We start from the raw sequence: 17,500 nt of genomic DNA, 5'->3' as shown, positions 1-17,500 counted from the left end.
ACCATGACAATAATGTATCAGTTAATAAGCACTTCATGTCCATGAAGAGAGTCCAATGTTTCCAGGCAGCGTATCGTGTGGCGTGCCTCACGCCGTTGCTTTCGACCTATATATGATCATGCAGTCGTAGTCAGTCATTTTTCCACCAAACTCCTCCCTTTTAATACTTAATATATCAACTTTCGAAAATTACGGACGCCCAAGACCTCGGTTAACTCCCCTCACGTGTTTGGCTGGGCTCGATCTTATTCGGCTCTGGTGCTGTGGCCGCCAGGGATTTAGGGCTCTGTGTTCAGAAGCAAGATTAGTCATTATTTTTACAAGGCCTCTGGTCCCTCAACCACATCCCCGCCGCACATTTAATGTCGGCCAAAACGCTGAACACGTTGCATAGCTTTTACAGTGAGCCATAAACCCTATCAGGGCTACTGTGAACACTGGAGCTCTTAATATCACTTCCTGGCATCTTGGCACAGCGTCGCCCGGAGACAGATTGTTCCAACTCCTCAGGAACTATGAAGTGCTACACGAGGACGAGGGGGTGGGAGACTGACGGAGAACGTGTAGCTGCACGCACGGTGCTCGTTTCCTTCCGTAAGGAAAATAAAATAACCTGCATCTAAAATAGAAACGCTTGTTTAGGGCTCCCCATCGCAGAGCCGGAACTGCGGGGCCGTTTTAGATCGGGGGCTTTTCATAAAACATTCTGGGCTGAAGCTCCGGACCCCCACACCTAACGATGCCCCTGTCGGCAACATTATTACCGTAATACCCGAAAGCGGGGGAGAAGAAAAAAAAACAATTCCCGGTGCCCACCCCTGTTCCGCCGCCCCCGACTCGTAGAACTCTTTATCAGACTTTGCTCAAACCAAAAGATGCAACCGCCAACAACTTTGCCCGGATTGTCCGTCTGAGCCTTCCGTCTTTTCTCTCCGCCGCTCTGCAGTAGCATCCACGACCACACGGACTCCCACTGCTTCATGAAAATGCTGCAGGGCCAGCTGAAGGAGACGCTGTTCAACTGGCCCGACTCCAAATCCCACGGAGACATGGTCCAGAAATCGCAGAGGATCCTACAAGACAACCAGGTCGCCTACATCAGTGGTGAGGAGCCCGTCCGACGCCGTGACGTCGAGTTTAAATCCGTGCCTCTCCACGCCGTCCTCCAGTGAAAACACTGTCGTACCCTGATGAGTGATTTCGTTTGTGAGATATGAAGGGAGGGATGACATGGCACAAGGAAAGGTTTTTTTTTTTTTGTTTTTTTTTGCTTTTTTTTAAGACAAGATATCAGATATATCAGATATCATACTTCAAATCACCATACATTTCCACTTGATGAACCTCACGTCGAAGCTTCGAACACAGGATTGAAACATATTGTGATTGTGATTTTTGCCCTACAGTGTTTTTGATTCTAAATGAAAGTATTATCTAAATACATTTAGCAAATACATTTTATAATATTTTATATTATAACTTTTATCTGTCAAACAGGTTGTTAAACTTGGACTGGACATCCTGGCATACATACATACATACATACGTACATACATACATACATACACCCATAGTTGCTGTAAAGTGCATGTTTGAATTGTATTTACTTAACCTTATTTTAAATTAGGAGTAAGCCAAATAATTTACAAAGAGGACATTTACTTTCAGGAACTCTGGAACAAACTGGGACAATGGTGTGTCACTATCGCGTGTGTCCCACTGCACCAGCGCACGTTTCCAATTTCCGTGGGTGTGTTATGGGACACCACGGCTATGCTGAACCCACGGCTTCGCCAGTCACTGACTACTCACCCCCTGACCCCCGACCCCCCCGACCCCGTCTCACAGCTCCCTGACACTCAAATACTGAGCATTCTGCTGTGTGTGTGTGTGTGTGTGTGTGTGTGTCTCAGACTCCATCGGCCTCCATCGGGTGGAGAATGGCAGCCACACCGAGGGTGCAGTCAGCTTGCACCTGTACAGTCCTCCCTTCGAGACCTGTCAGACCTTCGACCAGCGCACCGGCCACAGGAACACAGTCAAGATGACCTTCTGGAGTAAATTTGGAGCGAGGACTCCATTTGTAAGACTACATCTACTACTCCTACCATTATTATTAGGGGTCCAGCCCACAGGGCTGGAACCACATTGTTTTTGCTCTGGTTTTTATCATCATTTATCTTCTTGGAGCTTTGGGACATCATGAACCGATGTTATACAGTATAAGACCGGCTTCTGTCTCTGGGTGCTCGTTCGCATTCGCAGAGTTGCGCGGTGTAGACCTAGTTGTTTCGCATAGTATTATAAAAGTTAAATATGTATTCTGGGCAATCCCGACATGCCGTCGTCCAAGTTTGATCCAGATCAGTCCATTATTGTGGAATAATCTAGTAAAAAACAGTATTTTTTTATCATCGCTTCAAAATAAGTTATAAAAAATAAAAACTGTCAGAATTCATAGATATTCCAGGGATATCAATGTACCTATACCAAACTTCCTGAATTGTAATTACTGGTAACAATAACCATAAGCAATTACATATCACAAGGAAGGTGTATTAATTGTGTGCGAGTTTTAAAATATTTTAATTCTTTTAGTGTTTTTGGGTTCCCTTCCAGATGCCTCAAAGATTTGTCACAATTACACCAAAAATGTGTAGCGCCCCACACATAATTTATTTCATCATATATCCTCTACAATGGAAGTCAGTTAAACCCCCCTACCTTAGTTTATTCATACGTTTAGAAAATACATTATTATTGTGAAGGCAGTTTTCTGTTGATTTACAAAGTGCCATAAAATAATGATGTTCCCCAAAATGGATGAATAACCGTGATAAATAATCATACTCACAATGTTGACCAAAATAATCGTGATGATCATTTTAAGCCATAATCATGCAGCCCTACTTCAGAATGATAGGAAACCCACCCACAGCCGTAAACACCACCCGGTCCTAGTGACACTGTAAAGAGAGCGGAACGAATGAATTTCTGTAGTCACAAAACACACCGGAACAGAGAGCCAAAGCACACTCGTTCATTGAACCTTAATTATTAACTTTTATTATTATTCTAATTAATATTATTATTATAACTGCTACTAGTAGAAGTAATTTAGCCAATTGAAGGTCAAGCCTAGTCTCTATTGTGAATGTTGTTTGTGAAATTACATGACTATATACATTAAAGAAATACAACCCTACCACAGTTCAACATATGGAATAATGTATGGACTGTGAATCCACAGCATGAAACATCATTGTAAATGTAATGTTCAAACGCAGTCCCAAAGATAAACTTGTTTCTCAAATCTGTCAAAAATCTGCCACACCTTTCATGGGCTGACGGTGAGTGTTGTAATCCTGGACATCACGGGGCATCTAAAAAGTGAGTTTCACTTTAAAGTGCCTTCACTGTCCAGGATTACAACACCGTTGTAGTATTACAACACTGTTCTAATCCTGGACATTACAAGAATTCAAAAGTGAGTCAGACTTCCAGGACTACAACAGTGTTGTGAATCCATGACAGTAAAAGGCATTTAAAATTGAGATTCACTTTTAAATGCCCCCTGATGTCCAGGAGTACAACACTCGCTGTCACCCTAGAGAGGATGGTATTGCTGTCTGTTCACCCATTGAAGCTCCTCGTCCGTGATATCTTAGGTCATATTGGTTTTGGGGTGTAAGGAGTTAGGAATAAGGTCATTACAACATGAACTCAATAACCCAAACCTGTGTCATATTACAAACTTTCCTGTTTCATAAAATGCATGTTGTTGTTTTTAAGTCTTTCCGCCCTAATTAAAAGCCGCTTTTCAGACCTTCTCGCTGAGCTTTATGAGGGGAAAAAATAAAAAATAAAATAAAAAAGTTTCCACTCGAAGGCGGTTTCCACGTCTGGTTCCAGCTGCGGCCAGATGTTTCGTCGAGAAGGCTTTGATTCCGCGTCTGGTGCGAAATAGGAATAGGAATGTGATAGGAAATAGCTTGAAAAAAAAAAAAACACGCACCGAGAGACCACGTGAAACTTCTTTGGCCGTCCCTTTGAAACTACAGTAAGCTTATCTGGAATGTAGAAATTGCACAAGTCCGATCACGCCGCTCGTCTGGCGCGTCAAATTACAACATCGTTGGTCGGAGATAAGATAACGGGAGATCATGGACTCCACCCGCTCTCATCGCGCCGCGCCGCACCGCGAACCCCTCCTGCGCAACGCCCGATACGCGTTAGAAACAGATCCTCGGGCGGTTCCGGCGAGGATAAGATATGATGAGAGCGCCGTTTACACAAAGGGAAATAAATAGAATGCAGCATCTGCAAAACAGAAGTGTAAATGGACAAAATCCGCACTGACCTCAATTCACAAGCTTTCCTTGCCCCCCCCCCCCCTCTTGCCTCCTTCTGCTCTCTTAGGAAACCACCACCTCACAGGAGAACAACTAAGGCCTCCGCCGGGAAGACAAGTTGCATTTCAAATGACAATGTTTTAAAAAAGAAAAGAGAAATTCAACGCTGAAGGAAAAAAAACAAAAAACTGCAAAAGGAGGCGAAATGTTGGACCCCCCTCTCCCCCCCACCCCCACCCGCTATGACTAAGTGACCCATAAAAAAATCGACAGTGGGCCGGTTCAAAAGGACAAGCCGGTAATTAGAATGGCGTTGCCGCCGCTCCATTGCGAGCTTGGCAAATACTGATGAGCGCAGGACGAATGCATGAATAGGCCCGGCAACGGATTGAATCTGCCCTTTGTTTGCTAGTCCCGAGGAGACCCTTTCCCAATAACAACATTCCTGTACGTCCGTGACCTGCGCACCCACACTGCCGCGGCGCTGCGGCCTGCGGCTTTAGCTTTTTAAGAGGTGGAAAATATCTGTTAGAGGAGCTCGCTTCAGCCACATTAAACAGGGCAATACACGTAAGAAAATGGAACGCCTTCTGCACTCTGCAACCCACAGTGTCAATCTCACGGGAGCGCTTTTATAGATGTATTTCCTAGTGGATCAGACACTCCCCAGCGCCTGGCTGTGATCTCTACCGTGCGTTGATGAGTTTGTACGAGTCTCAATTGGGGAAAAGGCGTTGTGATCTTGTCTTTGCATTTGGTAAAATGGTGAAGCTTTATAGATGTGTTGTTTTGAAAAGACAAATAAATGCAGTGCCTGTAATTTATTTGCATCGGGCTACGAGAGGGTCTTCTGATGAGCAGAGCGCCAGGGTGTGACTCCAACCCAAGTACGAGAAGTCCGACAGAGTCTGGCAAGGGTTTTGTATAATAATAATATTAATAATATTAATAATAATAATAATAATAATAATAAGCTAATGTCTTTCTAGGACTCTTAGCCTTTTCTCAGGATTTAGGCCTTATTTTTTTGATTGTTGGTGTATGTAAATAATTTTTTCTCTTGCAACTAAGCACCACTTCATAGCATTCTGTCAATTGCATGCGTGACTCTGGTCCTTACAGTAAATGATACGCTTAGATGACTGTAGTCGATTAAAATCTTTAAGCTCTTTCACAAGGTGTTGTTTTGTTGCTGTTCCTTTCTCTGTTCCAGCGGTTTACAAAGGCCCTGACCTCCAGGGCTCATCAGGATATAAAATACATATTCAATTATTTATCTGATAAAGCGTTTTTTTCTCTCACCATACATATGTCCGAAAAAAATTACAACTTTACGAAGGGATAACCATATAAAAAGAATCATGGCGTTACCAGGATGGTTGACTTTGTGGGGAAAAAAAAAAAAAAAAAAACAAATGGAAAAAATGTCTGTTTTGAAAAGTGTTTTGTGTAAGCGGTTGTTTGTCGTTAAAGTGACAATGACTGCAGTCTGCCAGTCGAATGATTGGCACATTAGTGTTTGTATTTTGCCCTCAGGATATATAATCATGCGTTAATAGTACAATAGTGTAAACACACCCTTGTCACATTCCATAATCAACAACCAAACCAGAGAGACCCCGAAGAGGAAGGAGGCTAGAGGCTAGATTTCCCCTAACCAATCACCAGCCTGCACCTTTAAAATCAAATAATAGTTCATATGGAATTTACATTAAAAGCATTATTATTAGCATGATTATTCATTAATATCAACTATAATATTTATGCATCTACCATTCTGGGTTTTTGAATCATATGGAGTGAAAACCTAAAGTTTGTTTTGTAGTGTTTGACCCTAATTGTTGACTTGGGGTCAAAAAACCCCCCAGAAAAAAACAGTGTTGCTTTGACCCCGTCATACGTGTGCTAACAGCAAGCAGCGCATCAGGAGTGTTTTCCTCTGCAGGTCAGTGAGAGGCTTCGCTCTCCTCCAGTCTTGCACAACGAGGCAGAGCCACACCGTGCCACTGATCCATCTTTTCTTTTTTTTACTTATTTATTTATTTATTTTAATCACACTAAACATGTAATTAAAAATGAGCTCCATAGGTTCCTCTTAAATGTCAATCACTGGAGATCTAGGTCTAGGAGATCTAGGTTGTGAACTGTTGTACCGCATACAACAGTCCACAACCTTAGATATCTGGACTAACTCAGGTATTGTTATATCTACAATTTTATGGTGCGTGTGCTTTCAAGAACAAAAAGCTACCAGTCCCCCACTTACATACATTCAAATCTGTTAAAAATCCAGCTTCATATAATACAGATTTGTTTGGCGTTCAGTCTGTTGAGTCTTATTTTTGAGCGTTTACGTATACATGTATGACACTGTGTGGCAAGACTTGGCAAAAGTCTTCTGTTTTCATTTTTTGGGTGGGATTTCCCGACAAAACGTGCTAAAGAGTTGTTTTGTGAAACTACATGTGGTGACTCACCGTTGGCTTCTAGCTGGCTGGTGTTTGGTCCTTAATGGGCAGGGAAAACATGTGCATATGCCAGCAGAACACTTTGTCCGAATACGGACTGTGTCGAAAAAACACACTTTGTTCCCCATACTTTGTCACCCTGGACACGATGGCTCCAAAGACCGTAAACAGGAGAACACAGACTTTTGTCCTCGGCATTCTCTGCCTCGTACTCAAGTTGGAGGGGTTTTCTCTCTGAGATTTAAATCAGATTAAAGGCTGCAAGTAGTTAACCTCTTGTTTCGTATTAGACAATGGGAAAATACCTGACAATTAGCATTTGTTTTAGATATTTCATTATTTCTTTGTCCTTATATATTTATAAAAAATAAAACGGCTTGGAAATTGACAAAAATTCTTGCTGTAGAATATAGCTTAGCAAAATGATATCTAAAGTTCTCAATTAACTGCATTATTCTATTGTTAGAGGTATGAACATGCACTTAAATAGTCATTTGAAGAAATTGTACTTTACAACTTCACAATGTTTTTGGGGAAACAACAACAGAACTTCAAAGTCCATTCTCACAGGAAGGGCTTCATGTCTCTAAAACGGACATGACGTTTCAAATGTGTTTCGTGTTTAAGGCAGACAGCAACTTTACGACCACCGAGCACTTTTATTAGGAGCACCTGTGCACCTACTTATTCAAGCCATTATCTAATCATCCAATCATGCCGCAGCAGTGGCATTATCGTTGGTGCCAGACGGGCTGGTTTGAGTGTTTCTATAACCGCTGATCTCCTGGGATTTTCATGCACAGCAGTCTCCAGTTAACTCAGAATAGTGCGGAAAAACAAACAAAAAAAAAAAAAAAAAACATCCAGAGAGCGGCAATTCTGTGGACGGAAACGCCTTGTTGACGAGAGAGGTCGACGGAGAATGGCCAGTCTGCTTCGAGCTGACAGAAAGGCTACGGTAACTCGGATAACCACTGTACAACTGTGGTGAGCAGAAAAACATCTCGGAATGCTCAACACGCCGAACCTTGAGGCGGACGGGTTGCAACAGCAGAAGACCACGTCGGGTTCCGCTTCTGTCCGCCAAGAAGAGAAAGCTGAGGCTGCGGTGGGACTGGAAAAAACGTAGCCTGGCCTGATGAATCTCAATTTCTGCTGAGGGACACAGCTGGTAGGGTCAGAATTTGGCGCCAACAGCATAAATCCATCCATCCAACCTGCCTTGTGTCAACAGTCCAGGCTGGTGGCGGTGGTGTAATGGTGTTGGTATTTTTTTCTTGGCACACTTTGAGCCTGTTAATACCAATCAATCATGGCTTGAATGCCACAGCCTGTTTGAGTGTTGTTGCTGACCATGTGCATCCCTTCATGGCCACAATTGACCATCTTCTCACGGCTACTTCCAGCATAATAATGCACCATGTCACAAAGCAAAAGTCAAAGTGGTTTCATGAACATGATAATGAGTCATGACAATGATTCGGTATCGTTCTTAGTCACCGGATCTGAATAATAGAACGCCTTTAGGATGCGACAGAACTGGAGATTGGAAGCATGACTGTGCCGCTGACAAATCTGCAGGACTTGAGTGATGCAATCATGTCAACAGGGAACCAGAATCTCAAAGGAAAGTTTCCAACATGTTGTGGAATCCATGCCAAAAAGAACTGATTGGCTGATTTGTTTTGAGAGTAAACCAAGTATTAGTACAGTGTTCCTAATAAAGCTCTCAGTGAGTCTTTATAACACATCACTTTATAACACATGACTTCGGGTTAGAAGTAGACTTTATACTTAAAATGTTTATTTTCATAATGTCATGACTTTTGTACACTAAAAAGGTTATAACATGGTACAAAACTAACTTAAATCCGTACCCCAATTTGGCAAAAAAACAAAAAACAAAAATGGAGTGATTCTTTTGGGCTCTCTTCCCGAAATGAACTTGAAAACAGGTATAACAGCTCTATGAAAAAACAACAGTGAATCTATTTCATCTAATATGTCTATCAAAATGACCCGTCGTCTGACTGTCCGCACGGACTGCCCAAAGATCTCATCTGCTCCAGAGTCTGTAGCGCTTCAAAGCCTCTTCCCGGCAAGTCGGAAAAATCGCCACCACCCCTGCCCTTTGAGCTCGGCGATACGTCAGACTCCATTTTTAAACTCGTGCCGCCACTGAGGCTCGACCTCTGCGAGAGGTCACCAGACCTGTTGCTGAGCAAGGAATCACTGTGCACCGAGCTATAGTTGTAGCTGTATCTGTGGGAACCTTTGCTGCGTTGGGTGTGGCTGTGGGAGTTTCCGTTGCTTTTGTGATGACTTGAATGAGACATATTTTCACGCAAACCACTAATGTGGGAGGTTTTGTCGCTGAGGGAACCGTTACCGTCAGACTTTCGGCAACGAAAGCTGCACTCGGACCCAGAATCCTGCCACACTTCAGGCTTGGCGAAATGATACGGCTCTCCTCCGTTCACCAGATCCACGCACGGGTCGATGGCAGGACTGCTGGCCTGGCTGAGCGACCGGTCCACCAGCAGGAAGCCCCCGGGAGAAGTCGGGGGTCTCAGGTTGAACGTGGCAGCTTGGTCCCCTGCAGCCGCTGTGAGGGGCTGTGCCCCCTGGAGAGAGGAGATAAATATAACATTTGGAAAACTGACAAACAATCTAATCGATATACACAAATCTTTGCAACCTGAGCAAACCATTTCATGAACTTACCAAAGATCCAGCATGAGTCTTCACCCCAATATGACTCCTGGTGCCTCCGGACAGAGAGCTGCCAGATGCTGCCAGGCGTTTTCCATCCGTGGGGGAGAGCTGAGGTCTACCCGGAGAGCAGAAGTCTGACTGGTCAATGCCAGCGATAGAAGCTAACTGACCAAGGCTGGAGCAGAACAGCAGCAGAACAGAACAGAATCAGAGGATAAATACATCTCTGTATTAAAATAAGTTTATTCAATAGAAACCGTATAAAAAGCGAAGGAGTATACACACCTTCCATAAAAGTTCTATTTTCAAGTAAATAAAAAAAATGACAAGTTTGGTTTTTAAAAGGAAAAGTGGAGAAATTAAGTAATGTCGTTCCATATCAGCCATGTGGTGGAGATTGTTGGGTCAAAAAAATTAAAAACAAAACAAGAAACAGAAAACGAAAACGAAAAACAAATGATGAGAACTTCAGTACATGACATCAGAGCAAAGGGTTAAAATAATACAGATAAGGAAAGATGTTTATTATCTCATATGCCAGAGAGTCTAACGGATCATTTCCAGATAGTTTGAGCGAACATTGGAAGCACAGATATTAAGCACAGACCTATTATCCCTTCCATGGAATGTGGTCTTGGAAGCACAGCGAGGGGGCAGAAGGGGGAACTAACACTTGGTTTTAGTTTCATTCTAAGGAGTTCTGAAAATCCAAACTGGAAGAGCTCTTGTCCTGGCAGTTCTAACACAAACAGCCTCTCTTTGGGTTTTCTTCTCTTAGCTTCCATTAGCTGCCAAGGGTCTCATTTCAGGACGTTTCCAGGCCATCGGGTAGAGAGGTTTTAGTATACAAAGGCAGATAGTCAGAGGCTACCAATCCTATCATGTTCAACCCTCCCGGAAAAAGACACTGGATTTTGAAATGCGAACCCTGAAATGTGTCTGCATAGGACTTCCTCATTATATTCTAGATAGTCTATATATTCTATACCGTATTACAATAATAATTTTGTTAAAACCTTCTGTGGTGCTGCTGGTGTCACTTGGGGTGAACTGCACACAACTGAAATATATTCTTCCACAATAACTCCTATCATGAAGGTGAAATAAAACTAAAAAATGAAATACTAAAAATAAAACTGCATATAATATGTGGCCATATACTGTATGTATCAAGGCAAAATTGCTATTGTTTTTACACTAACAAAATGTTTAAATTCACCAATTATTTTGTCTGGTCCCACCAGACTTGTGAGGGGAAACTGATCATCTGAACAACTTCAATGAAAATATAAATATTATAATGTGTGATTGAGGAGGTTACGTACCCAGCATCCTTGAGGAGGTCCAGGAAGGCATGGAACTTGGAGAAGGAGGTCTCGATGCTCTCCAGAACGGCTTCATCCTCCAGGACGCTGAGAGCCGCCGGACCCGGGAGGCCACGGGTCGCGAGCGCCTCCGATAAGGAGCTGTTGAGGCTGCGCAGACGGAAGTTGTCCAGCTCGTACTGCAGAGGGAACATGACAGAATGAGGTTTGGTTCAGGCTAAAACTGAAGGCCGTGTCTCGTTCTCGCACACAGAATTACACAACAACAAACGTAGAATATTCCAAGGTCCCTGGAATCCCAGGCACCTTGAGAGACACCTTCTTTGAGAGATCGAAGAAATTGCTGTGGAATGCATGAATATTAATCAGAAACGGAACATTTTGTCGAGCATGGCAGGCCTCTGTAGTGAGTCAATGTAAAGGCAGCACAAAATGTTTAACTACAATCCACTCAACGCTCCGTGCGTCAGTATCACCATAACAAAAAGAAAATTTTGTTTCGTCTCTTTGTCCAACGCGATACGTTAGGATACATGCGATTACATGAAGATTCAAAATGAACAAACTTGTGCGTTTCTAGATCTCTGTGATTTATAGTAGTTATTAGGATTAGATAACTTGGAACTTTTTATCAAATCGCCTGAAGTAATTACGGTGTCTCAGTAGCAGAGGGGAACACCAGGGCATGAGATAAAATATTACACAACTAGCAAGCAAAACCCTTATTAACTAAACCGAAACCATCAACTGCACAATAAAACCACAAAAAAAGAGAGTTCCAGATATGCACATATCACCAAATGGGGGAGAGACAACAATAGAAAATGTCTTTATATTGATCATTTTACTAATTATACATGTGAGTAGGTGTGCATTATGGCTCTTAATAGAGAAACTTACATACATATGCCTATTTATCAAAAAGCATTGGCTTGTAGTAATGAGTATTATGTATTTATCAGTATTTCATTTTTTTACAAGCCTAATTGTGGACAGTGATTTAAAAATAGAAAGGGGGGGGGCATATCTCCCCATTGTATGACTCCTAATTCTACAAAATGCTCAGTGAATGAACTCTCAGTGAATGGGACCAACTCTAGGAGAGCCAATCACCAAACAGTAAAATATTACATTCCGAGGTGTGAATGTAAAGCGGTGTGGTGGTCGAAATGTAAAGGTGTAAAATACACTCATTTCTAAACACAAACATGTCTCATGTAAAGCTGCCTCCTTTAGGACAACTTTTGAAGCACACAAAATTCTACAGCTTTTTGGTTCCATTTAAGTCGATACCTCTTTCAGTTTGGATTCTGCTTTAAGTCTGGCTCTGCGCTCCTCTGTCAAACTCTGACGACATTGCTCTAGCTCCATCTCCTGGACGGACACGGACACGGGCGCGCGCGCACACACACACACACACACACACACACACACACACACACACACACACACACACACACACACACACACACACACACACACACACACACACACACACACACACACACACACACACACACACACACACACACACACAGAGAGTTTGGGACAGTTTAAATCATGGTAGAACAGAGCTCCAAGTGTACAAAAAGGCTTTGTGAATTAAAGAATGATCTATTTACAACAGCATAACTGGTCTTTCACACACTATACAGAGAGTGATTTATCTCTGGTGTGAGAAGGTCATATTCACAATTTTAAAATATTTGACCTTTCTATGGTAGTAAAAAGTTGCAGAACAGTTTCAGACAATTTCTGGATAAAAGTGCTTTGTTCCATTTTTTGAGGCTTTGGGATAACAACCATGACCTGCATTCGCTTGTACTGTTGTCCGCTGGCCGTGCCTTGAATGCAAACAGAAGCGGGAGTGTTCTTCACTTGGACCTCCACCACCTCTTCTTCCTGAGACTCCGAGCCCTCCGAGCCCGACTCCACAGTGACCTTCACCGTAGCTCCCCCCTGAGATGGATGAAGCTTTTTGATGCAATTATTCTTGTTTGGAACTATTAGAATCCTTTGTGTTTCTGCTAAAATTGCAATTGCAATCTAAAGCTAAATGACAACCTGAAAATGTAGATTTCAGATACCTCTAGCCACACATTTACAATTTTTTAAACATCATGTGAAGAATGGGTGTTGAACCTGAAAGCTCGGCCCGCCCACAGAAACACCAGGTGGAAGTCCCCTGGAAGAAAGCCAAATAGCATTTTCATGTGTCATTAGCAAATTTCCAGAAATTATACCAAATATAATCAAAACAAAATAACAGAAAATTAAATGCATATCTTTTTAAAATAAATTGGATTTAAATTGAATTGTGTGGGTCATTCTTCAATATGGCAATAAAAATCACGATTTACTGAGAATGTGTACCCTGAGATTTAAAAATATGTACTTTAATCTGTGAATGTGCATCCAGATTTGCAAATCAGTGACTTAAATTCAGTTTGCGTGTCCCAACACAGATTTGATTCGATTCAACTTTATTGTCACTAGCAGAGTACAGGTACAGAACCAATGAAATGCAGTTGACGTCTAACCAGAAGTGCAAAAGAAGCATTTAAATACCAAAGTGCTATTTGAGTACAGTGTTTCTGTGCAGTTATGTAGGCAAAAGAGATGAATTATGTACAACAGTGTAAGGTTATAAATACAGGTTTGTCAGGAGTATAGGGGGACAGAGATTATGTACAGAGAGTATAAATAGACATTTTTTATAAATACTATATATATATATATATACATGTAGTATATCTATGTATATTGTGCAGGTTTTGGTCAGGTTATGGAATATAAAAAAAAAGTTAAGTTAAAAAAAGTATTGTGCAGTTTTTTAGGTGATAGCAGTGCCAGGGCAATTGATGAAACAGTGCAGTAGTGAGTATAAACAGTTATACAGTGCAAGGCAATAAATGTAAACAGGTGAACATTGCAGAAAGTGAGATGAAAATATGGCCTGTGAAGCACACATACTACCAGTCGGTATATATTTGCAGATCTAAATTCATTGGATTTCTTTTCTATTTACGTATGTATTTATTTTTAGACTCACAGATCTCCGCACGCATTGGTAAACAAGTATACATTTCGCAGAGCATAGTACGCTGTGATGTGGGGATGGTGTGGTTTGAGCTCACTCGCTGCAATAAAACTGACTTGTTTTCAACCCCATCGTCTGTGTCTCTGTGTTGGAAGGCCCTGAAAACGCCACTCAGGTGGCGTGTGGCAGAAATGTCATGATATGCATCCTTAGACTTACATATTTAAACTTCGGACTCACAACCAGCTCTCTGACCAGTCTGTATTGTGCGCTGAGTACAATACTACGGTGTCTCAGCGTCAAGAGTCTCATCTTGCATCACCCTTTATGAACTATATACACTATATATACTATGTACACTGTATACATCTCATCTCATAACCGTTCTCAGTCTCGTTCCCGCAGTCTGTCAATATTCAGTACACTAGTGTTCGCAATGGCCACGCCCTCTTACCGTGAAATAACACGGGTCCTCGCTTATCGACCAATTATCTTAACGACCTGATCCTAGGAACTGAACTCGGTCATTAAGTGAGGAGTACCTGTAGATATTGTTCACGAACGTAAATTATTTGATTTCAAGTAGTAATATTTGTAATATTTATTTATTTTTAAAATAGCGTTAACTGACGGAACTTGTTTTATTTTGAATGTTCAATAAAAAATATTATACATCTACTTGACTTGATGATGTGATGTCATTCTCTATAAAGCCTGCTTATCAATTATGTTTAAGCTCAATAAACACATAATATTTGACCGGAATCTCTCCCATTAGTCCAGGAAATTGTAATCTCCCAGGATGCAGATGTGAAAGCGCAAAGTTCTTCTGCAGCCACACATCCTCACCTCTGCCGTCCAGCGCGAGCAGCAGTACGCCAGGGAACACCACTAGGTAAGGAACGGTTCCTCTGCTGTTTGGAAACACCGGGACTGGCTCTCGCGACTGTGACTCCTCTGTGAGAGGCTGCACCCGAAAAGAAAATGTGTCTTCATGAGAGAGGAATTTAACAAGCACTAAGAACATATAGTTTACAGCCCACCTCCCTTTGTCTTTAAACTTGGGGAAAAGTACAGTGAAAAGAACAGTGATCAAAACAACAAGTTGAAGTTGAGGGACTTTCCATTCTAGTCTATTGACTGAGCCTTCTAAGCACAACAGTAGGAAAATTGTGCTCATCAGCATTTAGAATATGCTTTTTAGCAAATGTTGGGCCACGCCGGGCAACACCCTGACATGAACTTGAACTTGAACTTGAACTTGATTGGGACATATTTTGTATACGTACACAGTGCAGAATGTGCAAAACTATACACAAATTACAAAACCACATAAAACTATCTAAAGTTTAAGGTGTATGGGCAAGAAAAAAGGGAAGGTATCAAACCAAGTACAAAGCAGTATAAGCAACAAATTCAGATATAAAAATTTTAAACATTTGCATTTGGTAAAGTAATCTAGGGGGAAGCAAGGGAAAGCCTTTTTAAATTTGTATTAATAAATTTCTACTAATAAATAGCGCAGTATCAACAACCAGCCAAACAGCCAGGTTATTCCTACTATGTATGCTCTGGCTGTTGGCAGCAATGTACAGTGTGATGGAGCTCTGAGTTCTTACCATGTCTCCAAATTACTGAGGGCCAAAGGCGGGAAGTCAGAAAGAGAAAGTTTATGTATGAGATAGCTGATAGCTGAGGACATTTTCAAACTGGACCTAATTTTCCTATCTTTTCCAACCATACCATATATCTCTGATCAAAACGTGGTAAAAGCACCAAATGATAGAAAATCGATTACATGCAAGCACTCACCTATATTAATTGTGGCTTTTCTTCGAGCTGTACTTTGCAAGGTTCGCCACTTAGGGCCAGCAGTTTTCTGTGTCTCTCTGGGGCTGGGCGGCTTAATCCAGTAAAACTATAAAACAAAGCAGGAAAGACATGTCCTCCATAACTTGGGAATCATATATCATTGGGAAAAACTGGCACTGCAAATGACTGTTGTGAATGCCAATGAAAATGCTGTCAGCAACATGGACACTAAACAATCACACCTACCTCTGAGGATTTGCCCTCAGCGTTCATCAGGACTTTCTCGATCAAAGTTTTTATGAGGGCCTTGTCTAAAAGAAACACATAATAATAAAAAAAAAGTTAAAGGACAACGTCACCAAATTATTATAAGACTGGGAGATAATCAAGCATATTAAATGTATATTTTTATAAATAATAAGATAATAAACAGGAGACCCAATCAATTTGGGAAAACTTCAGGTACAGTTTTATGAGAAGAAGTAAAAACAACTACTTTTCTGCGGTTGCTCCTTACCAACCAGCGGGTTACTCCTGATATCCAACACATAGAGAGTAGAGTTTGTCTTCAAGGCTTCGAGCAGACGACGAGCTCCCTCGTTGGACAGACCACACTTCTGGAGGTCAACAGCTGGTAGAGAATGTGATCATTAAAAACGCAGGAGTAGCACTTGGAACTTGGGAGTAGCACCGAGAAAGAAACGAGAGAAGATTGAAAAAAAAAAAAAAAAAAAAAAAAAAAAAAAGACTTTTGTTTAACTTTACTGTCCGCAAAACAGACAACCACCGTACAACTTCTTACCTTTCAGCCATAGGTCCTCGGTAAGTTCCTGTGCGAGGGCTGCAGACCCCCGGTCTCCGATCAGAGTGTTGCAGTTGAGCGTAACGCGGCGGAGACCCCCCATTCCTTCAAACTCTGGCTGTCGGTACCGTAGAGACTGTGCCCACGCTGTGCCGTACCGCCGCATTCCCTGGTGCTGGAGTAGAAGGGAAATAACGTGTCGATATTACATAAAAATACATATTTTCATAATAAACATAAATTTTGGGTCTCAAAAAAATGAAAGATGACTTATAATATAAACTGGGTATTTTACCTTGATGATGTTGGCCATGTGCTCCGCCCCTCTCCATGTGAGATTGCAACCAGTAAAATCCACTGTTTTGATGCTTGAAGAGTATTTAACACTTTGGCAAATGACTAAAAGGTAAAAATGACAATTAGATAGAAAATAAATTCAACAGCAATATACAGGAATCCTGGCATGCATACAAAAAATAACATCTTTGGGAAGCTGTCAAATAAAAAGAAAAAAATGACTGGAGCCATTCCGTCTACATACCCTCCAAACCTTCATCAGCTATTGCGCAGTTAGCCAGGGACAGGTTTTCCAAGGACACGCTTTTTGCCAAACCCTAAAATTGACCAAAAATAAATGGATGACATCGAAATAGAATACAATTGACAAAACACACATCAATTTATCATTCGGTGTGCCTTCGTAAGAGATATTTTCAACCATCCTAGAATACTCCTACCTTTGTCAAGATAATGAGGTCCCTCTCTCTCAGCGGAAGACCGATAAGTCTGAGAGTCTTGAGGGTGAAAGAAACGGTGAGACAGTCTTGCAGAGCTTTACACAACTTCAGCGTCATCTCCTTGGAGCGGATGGCTGGCATCTTTCTCTTGTAGGTGGCTCTGCTGTATCTGCTCTCTGAGGGGAGAGGGACGTGGGTTAATTGCTTATCGGAAAGCTCCAATTTAACTCCAATTTAAAACTCCAATTT

At 41.7% G+C, this 17,500-nt stretch overlaps 2 protein-coding genes across 3 annotated transcripts in view; one reads left to right on the top strand and one right to left on the bottom strand.

Annotated features, from left to right (window-relative positions):
• Positions 1-5,529, top strand: part of cdo1 (cysteine dioxygenase, type I) — an 8,116-nt gene extending 2,587 nt beyond the window's left edge. Inside the window, exons 3-5 of the mRNA XM_080003374.1 lie at positions 947-1,104; positions 1,914-2,083; positions 4,420-5,529. Of these exons, the coding sequence (XP_079859500.1) occupies positions 947-1,104; positions 1,914-2,083; positions 4,420-4,449 (358 nt within the window). The 3' untranslated portion in view covers positions 4,450-5,529. The remainder of the gene's footprint in view (positions 1-946; positions 1,105-1,913; positions 2,084-4,419) is intronic.
• Positions 5,530-8,389: 2,860 nt separating this feature from the next.
• cep78 (centrosomal protein 78) overlaps positions 8,390-17,500 on the bottom strand; it is a 14,270-nt gene continuing 5,159 nt past the window's right edge. For both annotated transcript variants that reach the window (XM_080003815.1, XM_080003814.1), the window contains 14 exons: positions 17,252-17,427; positions 17,056-17,128; positions 16,810-16,913; positions 16,515-16,689; positions 16,230-16,343; positions 15,959-16,023; positions 15,713-15,818; positions 14,750-14,867; positions 13,003-13,045; positions 12,670-12,819; positions 12,154-12,234; positions 10,861-11,039; positions 9,545-9,710; positions 8,390-9,444 (listed from right to left, as the gene is read on the bottom strand). In XM_080003815.1, coding sequence (XP_079859941.1) covers positions 8,830-9,444; positions 9,545-9,710; positions 10,861-11,039; positions 12,154-12,234; positions 12,670-12,819; positions 13,003-13,045; positions 14,750-14,867; positions 15,713-15,818; positions 15,959-16,023; positions 16,230-16,343; positions 16,515-16,689; positions 16,810-16,913; positions 17,056-17,128; positions 17,252-17,427 — 2,165 coding nt within the window. In that variant the 3' untranslated portion in view covers positions 8,390-8,829. The remainder of the gene's footprint in view (positions 9,445-9,544; positions 9,711-10,860; positions 11,040-12,153; positions 12,235-12,669; positions 12,820-13,002; positions 13,046-14,749; positions 14,868-15,712; positions 15,819-15,958; positions 16,024-16,229; positions 16,344-16,514; positions 16,690-16,809; positions 16,914-17,055; positions 17,129-17,251; positions 17,428-17,500) is intronic.

Source organism: Zeus faber (genome assembly GCF_960531495.2).
Source record: "Zeus faber genome assembly, chromosome: 7".
In the NCBI taxonomy this organism is placed as follows: Eukaryota; Metazoa; Chordata; class Actinopteri; order Zeiformes; family Zeidae; genus Zeus; species Zeus faber.
Note: the sequence above shows the minus strand (reverse complement) of the source record. Positions and strands in the feature narration are given on the sequence as shown.